The 15,807-nt window shown below is 57.1% G+C and overlaps 1 protein-coding gene across 2 annotated transcripts; it reads left to right on the plus strand.

Annotated features, from left to right (window-relative positions):
- The first annotated feature begins 436 nt into the window (after nt 1–436).
- On the plus strand, nt 437–13,730 carry ARRB1 (arrestin beta 1). 2 transcript variants are annotated; one of them, XM_057377029.1, is made up of 16 exons: nt 439–872; nt 5,894–5,924; nt 6,524–6,584; nt 7,070–7,114; nt 7,441–7,637; nt 8,210–8,269; nt 8,391–8,458; nt 8,899–9,034; nt 9,116–9,200; nt 9,305–9,377; nt 9,709–9,846; nt 10,039–10,122; nt 10,322–10,345; nt 11,164–11,234; nt 11,601–11,652; nt 12,290–13,730. In XM_057377029.1, exons 1-16 carry the CDS (start codon nt 853–855, stop codon nt 12,399–12,401), a joined length of 1,257 nt encoding a protein of 418 aa, XP_057233012.1. In that variant the 5' UTR covers nt 439–852; the 3' UTR covers nt 12,402–13,730. The 2 variants fall into 2 exon arrangements, with proteins under 2 accessions (XP_057233013.1, XP_057233012.1); XM_057377030.1 differs by lacking the exon at nt 10,322–10,345 and having other exon boundaries at nt 437–872.
- The last annotated feature ends 2,077 nt before the right edge of the window (nt 13,731–15,807 follow it).

Genomic DNA, 15,807 nt, shown 5'->3' on the forward strand with positions numbered 1-15,807 from the left:
TGATCACACCCGTGTCCGTATGTTCACACCCGTGTCTGTGTATGATCGCACCCGTGTCCGTATGTTCACACCCGTGTCTGTGTATGATCACACCCGTGTCCGTATGTTCACACACGTGTCTGTGTATGATCACACCCGTGTTTGTGTATGATCACACCCGTGTCCGTATGTTCACACACGTGTTTGTGTATGATCACACGGGTTTCTCCCCGTCCCTGTACATCCACGAGCAGCCGCTGGGGGGCGCCCCGCGCCGTACGCGCGTCCCGCCGCTCTGTATGTGCGTGTGGTGTGTGTGTGCTCGTGTGTTCCCGCGCGTTCCCTGCCCCACACCCCTCTACTCCCTCACCGCCTTCCTTCCCACCCCCTGTCCGGCCGCCCCGTGTCCCCTCCCCGTATCCTCCACCCGTGTCCTCTCCCCGCCCGTGCGGCCCGTGCGCGCCGCCGCCCCCCGCCCCGGGGCCGCGCCGCTCAGGGGCGAGCGGAGGCGGCGGCGGCGGCGGCGGCGGCAGCGCCCGCACCGGAACCGGGACGGGCCGAGCAGCTCCGAGCGACTCCGAGAGACTCCGAGCTGCTCCGAGCGGTTCCGAGCGACTCCGAGCGGTTCCGAACCTGCCCGAGCGGTTCCGAACGACCTCGAACCGGCCGGCGCGGCGTCCGCTCGGGCCGAGCCGAGCGGTTCCGAGTGTTTCCGAGTCTGCCCGAGCGTTTCGAGCGGTTCCGAGCGGGCCCCGAGCAGGGCCGCACACGGGCCCCGCGCCCGCCCTGTCGCCGCTCCCTCCACCATCCGGCCAGTAATTTTCCAAAGCCCGGCCGGCGCTTCCCGGCTGAGCCCACAGGATCGGCGGGGCCATGGGAGACAAAGGCACCCGGTGAGTGACGACCGGGACAGASCGGAGCATCCCGGGGGGCATCCCCGGGCATGGCGGGGGTGGGTGGGTGAGACAGGCGCTGCCCGTGCTCTGCGCTGGGGCTGCCGGCGGTCCCCCGGGGTTGCCCCGCTGCTGGGATACGGTGCCCCCCGGAGGGTAGTGGGGACCCGGAGACTGGGAGTGGTAGGGGGGTGTTTGGGGGCTTCCGCCGAGGGCCCGTGGAGTTCTCGCCGCCGTCACTGCTCCTTCCCCATCAGATTTGGAGCCTCGATGGATTTGTGATGGGGCAGAGTGTGCTCACCCCGGTGACCCCAGGGGATCCAGGCCCTGATGTCACTCCCGGCATGCGGCACAGCTGGGGGTGTCAGGGAACACGTGAACACGTGCCAGCCCTGGAGCACGGTGACACGACAGCGTGCGACGCCTTCATCCCATGGGAATGCTGTCTTTTGGGGACCCCCGTGCCGAGGGGAATGGAGACCCCATCTGCTCTCCTCAGGGCTCCCCAGTGCAGAGCGCGGCAGGGACCTGCCAGGCTGTATATCGTGCAAGGAACTGTCAGCATATGACGGAGAACCCATGCAGGGAGGCCGGGAGGGTCTCCTGTGACACACACTTGCCGGCCGGCTCTGGCTGTGGCAGCAGAGTGGTTAAGGGGTTGACACTCCCATTCCTCACCCCAATCCCTTTCTGTCCCCTTGGCCATTAATCATGGAGGACCAGGGATTTCAGAGTGCTCCCGCTCACCCCTCAGCACCGTTGCCATCTCCTTGCTCACCCCCATGTCCCCTTGGAATCAGGATCAGGGGGCTTTGGTGCAGCTGCTGCCCCTGCCCTGGCCATGGAAGGAGGGAAGGATGAGGGGGTCTGGCCCTGTCTGGGCAGAACCTTCCAGAAACATTGCAACGTTTTGGGGTGGCAGAATGGGAGTTGTGGGTTCCTGTAGAACTTGCCTAGCATTTTGGAAAGGGACTGTTGCTGCTGCTAGCCTGCCCAGCTGTTGGTGCCCTAGCTGTAGCTGACAGCATCCGCTTCCCTCCARCTCAGTGTCCTGAATTTGAGAATTCAGGTTGCACCCGTGAAGCAGGTGGACAGTCCTGTCGGGGGGCTGGAGCACCCACTGGGTTCCCCCAGTTGCTGGGTACCATCCCTGGGTTGCAGCTGGTTTGGCCTCCAGAGGTTTTCAGGTGTYGGGGGAGCTTGGTGAGCGGCATTCCCCTCGGCAGGCGTGCCGGCGGGAGAGGCATGAGCTGATCTTCTCCCTGCCTACGCAGCGTGTACGGAGGGAGCTGGGAGGGGGAAGATTTAGGTTGACAAATCTCTCTCCCTCTCCAGTTTGGATCTCCAAACCCAAAATCACTTGGTTTGATCAGAAGGTTCAGCTGTGGAAGCTGATTAACCATCTGATACCCTAAAAGCCCACTTTTGCTGATTCCTGCTGCGGCACCCCACTTTTCTTGGGAGTCACCAAACTCTGCAGTGGGAAGAGCTGGAGGAAACAGCTGAGTTGGTGGCTGTTGGACCCATCGATTGCCTTTCCTGGCTCTTTCCACCCAGCACCCCCCCAGGGCATCTGCAACCCCACATGGGATGCCCAGCTACTAGAATTCCTGGACACTGAGATTCCYAGCCTGTGTCTTGAGGATGGTTTCCTGGTGACTGGGAAGTGCTGCAGTGGTCCTGGTACACCAGAGCCCACCTTGGCTGGCATTAAGCACCCCTTGCACCCTTCCTCTGGCTCCATAGTCCCACCCAGCCCTTCTATAGTAGCCCACCATGCCAGGGATTCCCAATCCCTTTATCATCCCATTCATCCCCCTGGATGAAGCCATGGGATCTGGAAGCAGGGCAGGGTTCTCCAGTGGGAGGAGAAAGAGCTCTGGAAGGTGGCCCAGGAGGGGAGACTCCCGCTTCCTGGATGTTGTTTGGAGAGCAAACTCTGGTAATAACAGCAGGATCCAGACACATCCCGGATCCCACAGCCAAGGCGTTTCCTTGCCAAGGAAGTTGGTGGAGCTCTGACCCGGCTGGGGGATGCTGCTGCTGAGCCTGGCAGGGGATAAATGGATGGATGCAGCAGGGATGCAGGATGCAGCATTGGGTCTGTGGGATGCTCTTGCTTTGGGATCGGCTGGCGTGGTGCTCCWGGCTCATCCCAGCACAGCTGGCATGGAGCCTCTGGCCGCCACCGCGGGGTTGTGCCGGAGCGTATGATGTGGTTGCTGGTGGTTCCGTTATCCCTGGAGGTCCCTTCTAACGTGGCTCTAGCTAATTAGATCCGCCAGCCAGCCTTGTTAGTGCAAGAGCTGGCTCCTCCRCCCCAGGTTCAAAGGCAATCAGTGGTGTTGCCGTCAGATCCTGTTCCCATGCCCAGGGGAATCAAATCCTCATAAGTCTTCCCAAACGAGATCCAGCAGACCCCATTCAATTATTGGCCACCCAATAAATCCATCGTTAGCCCTGGCTGGRTGCCTAACAAGCTCATTAAGGGATGGGATCCATGGCAGGGAGAGGGCAGGAGAGATGGGATCTGGCTTTGTGACAGCATGACAGGGGCATAAGGGACACTGGGGCTGCCAACCCATGGCGTGAGGCCCCAAGCCCCTGATGGGCAGCGGCAGAGGCCACTTCCTGCCTCGTGTCTCCAGTGTTTCGACACCAGGAAGGGCTGGAGGGGGAGGGAAGGCTTCACACTTCCTCCTTTCCTCCCTCTACATCCGGTGTTGGGCGAGGGTCAGCCCCCTGGCAGCAAGAGGCCACCGTGTCCCCACATGCCCCTTCCCTTTTCCCACTGGTGCTTTTGGAGAGAGCTGGCCCCAGGATGTGCATTTGGGGAGATGTGAGCTTCTGCACCCATGGTGTGGGGCCAGGCAGGGCTGCTGCACCGACAAGATGAGGGCACCCCATACTCCTGYACCCACAGCGTGGAGCCAGCCCGCACTCCTGCACACACAGCKTGGGGCTGTGTGGGTCTTGAATTCTGTGGAGCTTCTGCACCCATAACATGGGGCTCCTGTACCTGCAGTGTGGGGCTGGACATGTCTCAGGCTCTGTGGGGCTCCTGCCCCAGTGTGGGGCCAGTCTGAGTGTGTGCCAGGTGGAGTGGTGAGGAGTGGCTTCCCGCAGGCCTGTCATCGATCTCACTCTCGCTGGGTTCATTAGCAGCTCTGTTAGTGTCCCCAGGGCTGGGCAGGACCATCACCGTGTTCTGGCAGGCTGCCAGCGGCACCCACTGAGCCTCCAGCCTTGGCTCTCGTTCCTGTGGCTTCCCAGCATACCTCTCTGGGGTCTGCCTTGGGAGCTGCTCTGTGGGGTGTGGGGTGACAAGGGGGAGACAGACTGGCAGGGGATGCTCCTCATCCTGCTTTTATGTAATGCCTCATTAATTACCCATGAAAATCCTGCTGTTAGTTGCTCTGGGTTCTCAGGAGGATGCATCCATTGCCCCTCCATTCCTGATTCAAGACCAATCCCCCCGTAGCTTTCAAACCCAAATAATTGTGGGGTGCTGATGTCATTCCATGGCAAGTTGGGGCCTTTATCTTCCCCATTTATTTAATTGGGGCACTATTCCCATTAATTCCATCTTTCCTTGTACCAGTGCAGGATCCCACCCTCACCAACAAACTCTCATGACAAACATCCTTCTGTGGAAGTGCTTTCTCATTTCAGCTGGAAAAGTCAATCCCCCAACCCCCACAGGGAAGAGCCACCCAGGAATGGCCAGCAGAATGTTCTTGACATTCCCAGTGGCTTGAGACAGCCASAAGGATGTCCCCAGCATTTTGTGTTTCGGCAGAGGGTTCCTGGGGCTTGTCTGAGGACAGGGGAATGAGGGCCCCCAGCCCCCACACTCCCTTATCCAGGCTGGATCCTGCTTCCTGGGCAGAGCTTGGCCAGGCTGTGCTGGTCCCCATGGCTCTCAGGAGGGTGGAATGTASAGACTTGGAAATGCAGGGATGCAGGAGTGCAGGGACACACATATGCAGGGTTATGGAGATGCAGGGACACAGGGATGTGGGGACACAAGATTTTCAGGGGTATGGGAGTGAGGGGTGTGCCCACGCATTTCCTGATGCATCCTACCCCATCACTGGGGTGGTGGTCAGTCCCAAGCAGGCACCCATCCACTGGTTACTGCCTTCCTTGCCTGCCCCTTGGCTGGGTATGGGCAGCTGCAGGCAGCGGGGTGGCCCWGGGTTCCTCCTGGTGTGGCTGAGGGTCCATCATCCCATAGCAGCCCCAGGCATTTTGGCAGAGCCAAGCAGCTGCCCTGGAAAATTGTTTTTTTCCCAGCCTGAACTACCACTACTAATCTTCCCGGATGGTTTTAATGGAATTTAAAGGCAAGGARGGATTATCTGAAGAGAACCCATTATGGGTGGCTTTATGCCAGGGCAGGCTCTGAAAAATCTGGCAGTGCCAGGCACCCTACCTGCCTCTGCCTGCTCTCTGCCTGCACCAGACAGGCTGGGAATGTTCTGGCATTTCCCAGCAGTGGCATGTTGAACCCACGTGCTTTTTCCCTTGTCTCTATGGGATCTTCCAGAGGGATTTTGGGAATTGAGAGGGGTATCTGGGGGCTAGTCATATGGTTTGGAGGAGGAATAKAAAGCCCCAGGGGCAGGAGCACTCCAGACTTTTCTTGCCTCTCCAGTGGCTTTGGGATGCATCCATGTGAGATGGTGGTGAGGTGGGTTCATCCTGTGGGATGCTCCCATCCTGGGTGCCTTGACCCTGTGGTTCCACACTCTGGTCCCTAGGGCCAGCTGGGTCCTGGGGTGCTRCTGCCCTTCACAGTGGTCTCTGGGCACCAACCTCATGTGAAGAGCTGGGCTGGGGTCTTGATGCCTCTGTTACTCAAAGACGGGTCCTGGCAGTGAGTGTGGAGGGTTGGACCCTTCCTGAGGTTGGGCTGGACAGCTCCATGGGCATTCTGGACAGCCAGGAGCAGAATGGGGGCTTCAGGAGTGAAGGGTGTCCCCTGCTCCAGCACTCAYTCCTCCTTTGCTGTTTTGCAGGGTGTTTAAGAAAGCCAGTCCTAATGGGAAGGTAAGTGGGACATGATKGGGGGAGCCATGGGGCCACAAGCATGACTGGGAGTGGGAAACAGGCTTGTCCCTGAACCCCAAACCCACCCTGCACACTGCTGTCTGCCTCAGCATCCTGCCACAGCAGTGGAAAGAGAAACTGAGGCACAGTGGGGCTGGGGGGGGTTTTCCCACAGACAGAGGTCAAGCAGATGGGTTTTGGAGTGCTTGGGGTGCGGGTGACCCTGCCTGTGGGGGTTTTGGGTCTGGCAGCAGGAGCTGATGAAGAAAACTTGCCTGGCAGCTGCCTGCCCTGTGCCTCTGTTTCCCCATCAGGAGAAAGGTGAGACGGTGACACTGGGGGGCTCATCCCTGCCCCAAAGTGGGGTACAAACCCCTGGGATACCACCCGAGTCCCCAGATGCAAAGCATCTCCAGCTCTGGGGAYATCTGGAAAGGTTCCAGGCTTTGCCTGAAATGGAGTGGGGTTGGCTTTTGRGTACTACAGGGACAGGGTGACACTGGGGATGATGAGGAACATGGACCCCAGCGAGTGATGACAACTTGAGGGACCCTGGGGCTCTGCTCTGTGTACCCCTGACCCCCTGTTCCCCCCTGCAGCTCACTGTCTACCTTGGGAAGAGGGATTTCGTGGACCACATCGAYGTGGTGGACCCCGTGGGTATGTGGTGGCAGGAAGGGGATCTCACTTGTGGGGAGATGCATGCCAGGGTGGGCTGGGCTGTCTGGGAGGAAGGATTTTGGGGAGCAGAAAACACTTAGTTTGGGATAATGTTCATGTCCTGTTGCGGCTTTGCATATGCTCTGGGTGTGATAGGTGCAGACTGTTCGCTGCTGGCAGTGTGTTCCCCCCAGCCATGGCTGGCAGCTTGGAGGTGATGCCTCTCTGTGTAAAGGGGGGCACATCCCCTCCTTAACTGTGCTGGTGTCACCCCAAACCCTGCCTGTACATTCCCCCCTAACCCTACCAGCATGTCCCCTTACCCTGACAGTGTGTGTTCCCCCACCAGTGGTGTCCTCCTATCCCAGTGGCAYGTCCCCTGACCCTGCCATCATGTCCCCTAATCCTGCCATCACATTCCCTGACCCTGCCAGTGTGTCCCCCTGTCCTGGTGACACATTTCTGACCCAGCTGTTCCCTTGCAGATGGAGTAGTGCTGGTGGATCCCGAATACCTGAAGGAGAGAAAAGGTAATGGCTACCCCTGGGATCCCTGGGGCCAAGGAAGTGACTGCCATAGGGTGTGGCTGGCATCCCCATGTAGTTCTACCCAGGCATTGGCATCTCTGGGCCTTTTGGTGACATTTTCCAGCCCCCTGTACCCACGGTGAGTTCTCTGTCCAGTGGAGAATGGGGKTGCTGTGGTGGGCATCCCCATCTTGTCACCATGGCACGTTCTCAAGCCGTGCTTGAGGTGGGACTGGCATGAGCCAGGATGCCACCTTGCCTTGGTGCCCCCACTCCATGATTCCATGACCCACACCCTGCTACCAACCTCCCCTTGTAACCCTCTCCAGTCTTTGTGACATTGACCTGCGCCTTCCGCTATGGCCGTGAGGACCTGGACGTTCTGGGGCTGACCTTCCGCAAGGACCTGTTCGTGGCCAACTCCCAGGCCTTCCCCCCAGTCCCCGAGGACAAAAAGCCCCTGACGCGGCTGCAGGAGCGGCTCATCAAGAAGCTGGGCGAGCATGCCTACCCCTTCACCTTCGAGGTAGGGTGACAGCAGTTGCTCTGGGGGTGCTGGAAGGGACACTGACCCATGTGACAGGAACATCAGGGTCCCATCTGGCCCCGTGGGGTCCTGGTTGGGGGTGAGATGCTGCCGTCTGTCATCAAGACTCAGCTTTTGGTGGTGGATCTTCAAACTTGTGAGCAGAAAGCAGTCACCAATAGGGAAACTGCCAATCCATGTCAGCACCAGGGGGTCCATGCTGGCACTGGGGATCCATGCCAGCACTGGACAGTTCCAGCAAGGAATGGGGTGGGGATAGACCACCTGCTTCATGCATCCGCTCCTCCAATTTTCCCTGCACAGCTTTGGCAGTGATGGCCACCCCCTCTAGARCTCTGTGACATTTTACAGGGCTCAATCTCATGGCCTCAAAAATGGCTGTGATGCCCTGATTTCTCAAAATCCCCCATATTAATTAAAACCTAAAAGAATGTATTTTTGTAGCACTTTGGGATTTGGGAAATGGGATAGTAAAACACTTTCCGTTGTGGACAGGAAAGGGAAGTGCTGGTAGCCCCCCAAAAAGCTCTTCACCCCTCTTTCCCTTCCAGATCCCCCCCAATTTACCTTGCTCCGTCACGCTGCAGCCGGGCCCAGAGGACACAGGGAAGGTAAGGTCTCCRCCATATTCCTGTGCCACCAGGCTGTGATGAGTGGCCACTGCTGGGGTCACCTCTTTGGGGAGTGCAAAGAGATTTCCCTGCCTCCTTCTCCCTGATTCCTGGTTTCCAGGCCTGTGGRGTGGACTACGAGGTCAAAGCTTTCTGTGCTGAGAACCTGGAGGAGAAGATCCACAAGAGGTAAGCAGAGAGGATCTGTCCAGCCTGGATGGGAGTGGTATCCTCCTGGTGTTGGCWGCAGGAAAGGGGCACCCCAGTTTGTTACCCGCCTTGGGTGAGATGTTCTCAAGGTTGGGATCGAGTTGTCTTCCAGGATACGGCTGGGATGGGGATGTTCTCCAGGATGGAGGTGTTCTTCAGAGTAGGGATGGGTAAAAGAATGTCTTGGGGTTGGGATGGAGACATCCACCACTGTGTGAGGAACCCAAAACTTACTGTGGGAAACCTGGCCCCACCATGGGGCTTCCCCTTTGTAGCCCTGGTGGGCATCCAGATGAGACTTTCCATGGCATCCTTCTGACCCAGCAGACCAGAAGCAAAGAGGGATTTGACCCAGAATGGGCCAAGAAACAGGGTAGCYAGCAGGCAGCCTGAGTTCTTGTCTCACTGTCTTGCCCCAGGAACTCAGTGCGCCTGGTGATCCGTAAGGTCCAGTATGCACCAGAGCGACCYGGCCCCCAGCCCATGGCAGAAACCACCCGCCAGTTCCTCATGTCAGACAAACCACTGCACCTCGAGGCATCCCTGGACAAGGAGGTGGGCAAGGGTACTGAGGAGTGCACACTGGCATGGTGACCCTGGGGATTTCACCATTASCCGTGCTCTGCTCCCCTGCAGATCTACTACCACGGGGAACCCATCAGTGTCAACGTGCATGTCACCAACAACACCAACAAGACTGTGAAGAAGATCAAAATCTCAGGTGAGGAGTAGGGCCGCATCCCCCACTCCACTGGTGTCCATGTCCCCATCCCCATCCCCATGAGGGCCCACCCTGACCTCCATTCTCCCTGTGTCTCGTGCCAGTGCGCCAGTATGCCGATATCTGCCTCTTCAACACTGCCCAGTACAAGTGCCCRGTGGCCGTGGAGGATGCTGAGTAAGTACTGGCTCCTTGAGGACATTGTGAGGAGCCMTGGAGACCTCACGGGGATCTTGGAGGAGCCTTGGAGGTCTCCTACCCCAGTGCAACCCCAGTGGGATGTTGCACTCGGCAAGCAAGGACTGGTGGGAGGAACAGGAAGATGGAGACCTTTTTTCTGGTGGCATCTTGGGGACATCACCCTCTGCATCCCCTGGGAAGGATATGTTCATCAGGCTGGGGCAGGGATGGGAATATGTGAAGTTCACCAGGCTGAGATGGAGATATCTGGATGGCCTGTGGGGCTGTGGGAGCTGGGACTCTAGCTGATGGTGGCTGTCATCTCCAGTGACATGGTGGCCCCGAGCTCRACATTCTGCAAAGTCTACACCCTCACCCCCTTCCTTGCCAACAACCGGGAGAAGCGAGGGCTGGCGCTGGATGGGAAGCTCAAGCATGAGGACACCAACCTGGCATCCAGCACGCTGTGAGCCCCTCCRCCCCCCAGGGTCCCTGCCCCCCTGCAATGTGGGGGCAGGACCTGGCCCTGGTGGGCATCCAGCCTGTGCTCCAGGGTGATGCTTGGGGTGGAGGACATCCCATGGGGGGACCTTCAGGAGGACAGGGGGTTGGTCCCCATAGCTGTTCCCTTGCTGATCCCACCTGCCCCTTCCTCCAGCTTAAGAGATGGAGCTAACAAGGAGATCCTGGGCATCATCGTCTCCTACAAGGTGAAGGTGAAGCTGGTGGTGTCACGAGGAGGGTGAGTATTGGGGACCCCCTCTCCCACTTCCTTTCTAACCTTGCTCTCCTTGGGACTGGTCTGTAGCACAGATGGGACCCAAGACTCTTAAAGGTCCCCTGGGACTTAGCATGCATGGGYGGGATAAAAGGTGTGTGGGGGTTGTGTGTCCTTGGGAGGGGACAGTGACTAATGTGTTGTATCCTTTGACTCATGCCAGCCTGCTGGGAGACCTCGCCTCCAGGTAACACCCCACTCCCCCCAGYGCCCCCAATCCTCACTGCATTCCCCCATTGCCCCCTCATTGCACTCTCAGGGTGCTACCACCCTGACCCCATGCCTGTCCTTGGGATGCCACTGTGTTGGGGGTGCTGTCTCACTTAAAGCCAAAAGCAAGGTCAAGGTGAGCCTAGGGTGGTGAGGCTGGGAATGCTGGCAGGGTTTGATCCTGTATCCTTCTTGGACCAGAGCAAGAGSCCCGTGGGTGCTGCTGGGGAGAGTGAGCAGGGCACAGAGGTAGCTCCCTCTATGTGGGAAAGCAAGTCTCTGGGACTTTCCAGGTCTTCATCCTCACGTCACTCCCCTCCCACATGTTGTCCTCTGCTGGGGACTCTGTCTRGGCTCTGTCCTACCCACCTCTGGGCAGCACGGAGTTGTGCTCGGGCTGTTGCGCCCTGATGCCACCACCATGCCCACTGAGCACTGGGAAACTTGGTGCACCTCCTGCCATTCCCATGGCACTGTCTGCAACCTAAACCCAAGGGGATCCTCCCTCCTTCCTTAGACTGCTAAAGGACAGATTTTTGCCATGCTGGTCTCCCTTCTTGTGCCCCTGTACTTCCCAGGGGGCCTGTGCTGATCCCCCATSCTGGGGTCAAGCTCAGCCAAGAGGCATGAGAGCTGCTGAGCAGCTCCATGGGGAATAACACAGGGTTTGYCCCACTTTGTGGTCTCTACAGCAGCTGTAGTGGGGGGTGTTGCTCTGCTCCCTCTCTGCAAATTTGCCTTGATCTGCACGCAGAGTGCAGGCAGGCTTGTGCTTTACCCTGGTGTCTCTTGCAGCGATGTTGCAGTGGAGCTGCCTTTCACGCTGATGCATCCCAAACCCAGGGAGGAACCAGTACACCGGGACAGTGAGTGTCTGGCCCTGGGTGACGGGGCCAGCATCCCTGGGGATGGCTGGGGGCAGAAGGGGCCAGTGAGTCTGTGTGGAGGGAGGTTTTGGGCTCCCATTGACTCTGTTAACAGGGTCCCAGCGTTAAAACYGGGGGGGTGCCCCCATCACCCCAGTGCAGCCAAACTCCAGGGGGTTGCATCCACACACTGGGACAGTGGTGATGGCCCCAGGGGAATCACAGCCACCCCAGTGGGGTGSTGGTGACGACTGCATGGGGGTCTCACCCACCCTGGTAGGAGAGCAGAGATGATCCTGGGGAACGTGTCAGGGTGGGATGCCAGTGACCACTCTGTGACTAACCCTATGTCATCCCTTTGTTCAGTTCCAGAGAACGAAGCACCCATAGATACAAATCTGATAGAGCTCGATACAAAGTAAGAGACTAAAATACATCCCTCCCCCAATTCCCACATTCCGTGTGGGTATGTGAAACATGGTGGTTGCATGGCACCCCCCTAACCCGCTAACACCTGCCGTGCCATGGGATTGGCATGTGATTAACCCCACGCATGTCACCTGTAAAGCATGACGCGTGCTGTCCCCCTCTCTCTTCTCTTTTCCTTTGCCCTTCCCTGCATGGCTTTCCAAAAAACAGGAGAAACTGCAGTAAGAACCGGCCGGGATCGTGTGTTGGGGGTGGGAGAGGTTGTCGCCACAGTATTCCCCATGGCTGGTGATGTGTTTGGAAGTTTTTGGGGTACTTTACCTACCCAGCTATTCCCTRCTGACCTATGGTCCCCCCAGAGTGGGGCAAATGCCAATGGCCTTGGTAATGCTGACCAGTTGGAGAGCTTGGGGTCTCTTTGTTTTTGGTGCATTGGGCAAGTRTTAACAAGACTTTGAAAACTGAGGCCGTTTGCTGAGGGATAGGGGGTTTGGGAGCCCCCTGAGCTGCTGGAACATCGTGGCAGCGCAGGTTGAGCTCACTGGGCAAGCTGGGACAGCTTTGCAGGTCAGGAGGTGTTTCACCTTTCACCCCACCTAAACCCCTCTCCCTTGTGTCCCCGCTAGCGATGATGACATTGTGTTCGAAGACTTTGCCCGCCAGCGACTCAAAGGCATGAAGGATGACAAGGAGGATGAGGAGGAGCGGACGAACTCCCCCCAGCTCAATGACAGATAAGCGAGCCCCACCCTGCTCGCCACCCCACCCCAGGGACACCCCTACATTAGGCTGCTTCTCTTTTCTATAATTAATTAATTTTGTTTTCTACCTGTACCGGGAGCCTACGGATCGCCCGATGGCCACAGGACCTATAACCGTCCAACTGTGCCGTGTTGTCACTTCATCCAGCTGCCAGAGCTGCTGTTTCCCGTGCAGGGCACAGCCAGGGGAGTGCTGGAGGCAGCGGGGCCCACTATAACCCTGTCCCTGTCCAGCCCCCTGCCACTTACCAGAGCCCTTTCCTATGAGCTGCCTCTTTTACATGTTTTATACAAGCCCAGTCTCAACACCAGTTTGCTGCGGGGAGGGGGGTTGCAGCAGAGTGGGGGGGTATCTTTTTTAGGCAGCCTTCTCATGGGAAAGGGCACCTGTGCACCTCAGTGTCCCCTCCTTTTGCCCACGGCCAGTCCCCCTCCGTCCAGCCCTGCTGCATGTGTTCCTTCCCTGGGATGCACGAGCCTGGCTTTGACTTCGGCCCCTGCCCCAGCTGCTCCAAACAAAGCRGGTGGGCAGCACCTGCCCTTCTCTTGCCCCAAGTCCCCCCAAAATGGCCAACCCCATGGGTCCTCCCAGCTGCATCCATTTYCACATCAGTATAACCTTCCTGGAGGAAACCAGCTCAGAGCTGGGAGCTGCTGGGGCCAGGTTAAGGTGGCAGAGGGGACCCTGTGGGTCCGTGCCATCAGCCACAACCACTTGCTCTGGGAGAGGCCTCAAATGCCTCTTCACAGCCATGGCAGGGTTGTGGTGGAACTGCCTTGTCCCCAGYGGGCTGTTGCCAGGGATACTTTTGTCCTGTCAAGCTGCAAAGTCCTCCTGGTTGATGTTTCTCTCTGCCTGCATGGGATCTAGCACCTGTTTGGGGGTGGGGGAGAAGTGGGGCATTTGGCACCCTTATAATTGTTTCAACAGATGCTTGTACCTCCTAGGTTGGTGGTGCCTGGACTGCCCTCCCCCCTACAATGGTCTCTGGTCTCCCACCACCCGAGGCCATTCCCACTATTTATTGTGCTGTTGTGGTCAGCATTGTCATCTGAGAGCATTTTGTGGGGATAGCTTCATCCCCCCAACYGGGTTTGTGGGGTGCTGAGCTGAGCCCACCCCCCTCCCCCCGTAATTTTTGGGTAAAGCTGATGGGCAGCGTGGTACTTCTTTTTGTAAAGTGGTTCCTTTGTACTGATCATTGATACCGGCTGCTTTGGTTTCTCCACCCTGTCCGTGATGTTTCTGTGTTCTGTCAAATAAATTATTCTAGTTTATTAAACTCAGAAAAGAAAAAAAGAAAAAAAATAGTAAAATACAGTCCGGTCACTGGCCTGGACACTTCTGTTGTCTAAGGACAGGGGAGCTGGCTCAGGCAAAAAGTCACAGAACCATGGAATGGTTTGGGTTTGGGAGGGACCTTGAAGCTTACTCAGTTCCAACCTCCAAGYCTCATCCAACCTGGCCTTGAACACYTCCAKGGATGGGGCAGCCMCAGCTTCTCCAGGMAAYTTGTGCCAGGGCCTCACCACCCTCACAGGAAAGAATTTCTTCCCTCCTGCCCAAGGACCAGAGAGCAGTAGCACCTGCCCTGCTCATGCCACCTCACTGCTCCACTGATGACAGCCTCCCTGCCGTGCAGAGACACACWAAGAGCCAAGGAGGAGATGAAGGATTCTCTATCCTGCAGCAGGGACTGGGCATTATTTTGGAAATTAAATGCATGGCCATGCAGTACCTGATGAGCACAGGGCCCTAAGGAGCTGCTTGTTAAACAAGCCATGTCCAGTCTGTGTCCTGCTGAGGAACTGCTCAGGGCTGATGGGTTTAAGGATCACAGAATCACGGAAATTGAAAAAAACATTTAAAATCATAGAGACCAGTGGTTCCCCCAGGCCTGCCAAGGCCACTAAATCATGTCTCCAAGTGCTACTTCCACACATCTGGTAATACTTCAGGGAGCTTCTCTGAGAGCAGCAGAACCAGGACTAGGGGATGACCCAAATAACACCTCCGTTTATGGGCCTGAATCTGGAGACAGTCCCTCATTGAAGGGTTGTGGCATGTCTCCTCACAGRCAAAGGAGAAACCCCAAAGGAGAAAYTCAGGGTGTGCCAGGGGAGGTTTAGATTGGATATTAGGGAAAATTCTTTCCCTGAAAGGATTGTCCAGCCTTGGCACAGGCTGCCCAAGGCAGTGGTRGAGTTCCCATCCCTGAAGGGATTTAACAGATGTCTAGATGTAGCAATTGAGGACATGCATGGTTTAGTGGTGGGCTTGGCTGTGGTAGGGGTAAAGATTGGACTTCATGATCTTAGAGAGCTTTTCCAACATGAATGATTCCATGATTCTATGTCCCCAGCTGTGTTACCTTGCCATGGGGTTAAAACTCTATGGCCTCAGTGAAGACAGGCCTGGATGACCATTGTGTGGTYCCAGGGAGAGCAGTAGTTGGACACATTCATGTCCCATGCAGCTCGAGCTCCCCTTGCCATGCTGATGCTGGGAGCGGGGAGACACTGTCCTTAATTTGGTCCACTTCATGTGTATCAACATTTGTGCCAGAGGCTGTCCCAACCTTCCCCTCCAAGGACAAATGTGGCTCCAGCAAAGCCARAGCCTCCACAGTCACACAGTCAGACTGGTCCCACGCGGGCATTGCCAGAGRCTCCACGTGGTGCACTCCTGGGAGCAATGTCCCTGTTGCCCACCACAATTCTCCAGATCCCTCTTATGTGCCTAATCCCTTCCCACAGCATCTGTGAGTATTTAGTATTTTTGACATCTCCAGTCGTCTGTCAAATCTGGTTCAAGCTGGAAAATAAGGCTTAAGCTATTTTAGARAAAAAGGGAAGTTTRGACGTGTACAAACTGTGCTATTGCKTAAGCCCCATTTTGAAAGCCAAGCGAATTTGGTTCCCTGTCCCTGTTGCACTATCTGCATCACTGTGATGTGGTAGGGGGGTCAGCTCCTCCACGCGTCCCAGCAAAAGAGGCAATGAGGAAGAGGTAGCTGGGGTTCTGGAAAGGCTCCAGTGGTCTTCTCTCCACCTCAGAGCCCACCTCCTCCAAGGCCAGATCCTCCCCCTGTGGGTGCTTCCCACAGGAAGGAGGAGCTGCAACAGTGTGAGTCTGCACCTTCTGTTTTCCAAATTACCTGCTCCCAGGGGTGCTTGAGGAAAACCTACTAAGCTCCAGGATCCCTCTGGGAACTTTTTGTGTTTGTACTACACACTGCCCTTCCTGAAGCTGCTCCAGGTCCCAATCATGGGGCAGAAAAGACAYTTCCTAAATGCAGGAACCTGCAGATCTTGGAGCAGGGGAAGGGCACGCTCGGCTCTGCCACAGCCAGAAGGAACTGACTTGAGCAGATGGAGAGACT

The sequence above is a fragment of the Malurus melanocephalus genome, unplaced genomic scaffold (genome assembly GCF_030028575.1).
Source record: "Malurus melanocephalus ecotype Western Australia unplaced genomic scaffold, MMel_1.1 scaffold_298, whole genome shotgun sequence".
NCBI lineage: Eukaryota > Metazoa > Chordata > Aves > Passeriformes > Maluridae > Malurus > Malurus melanocephalus.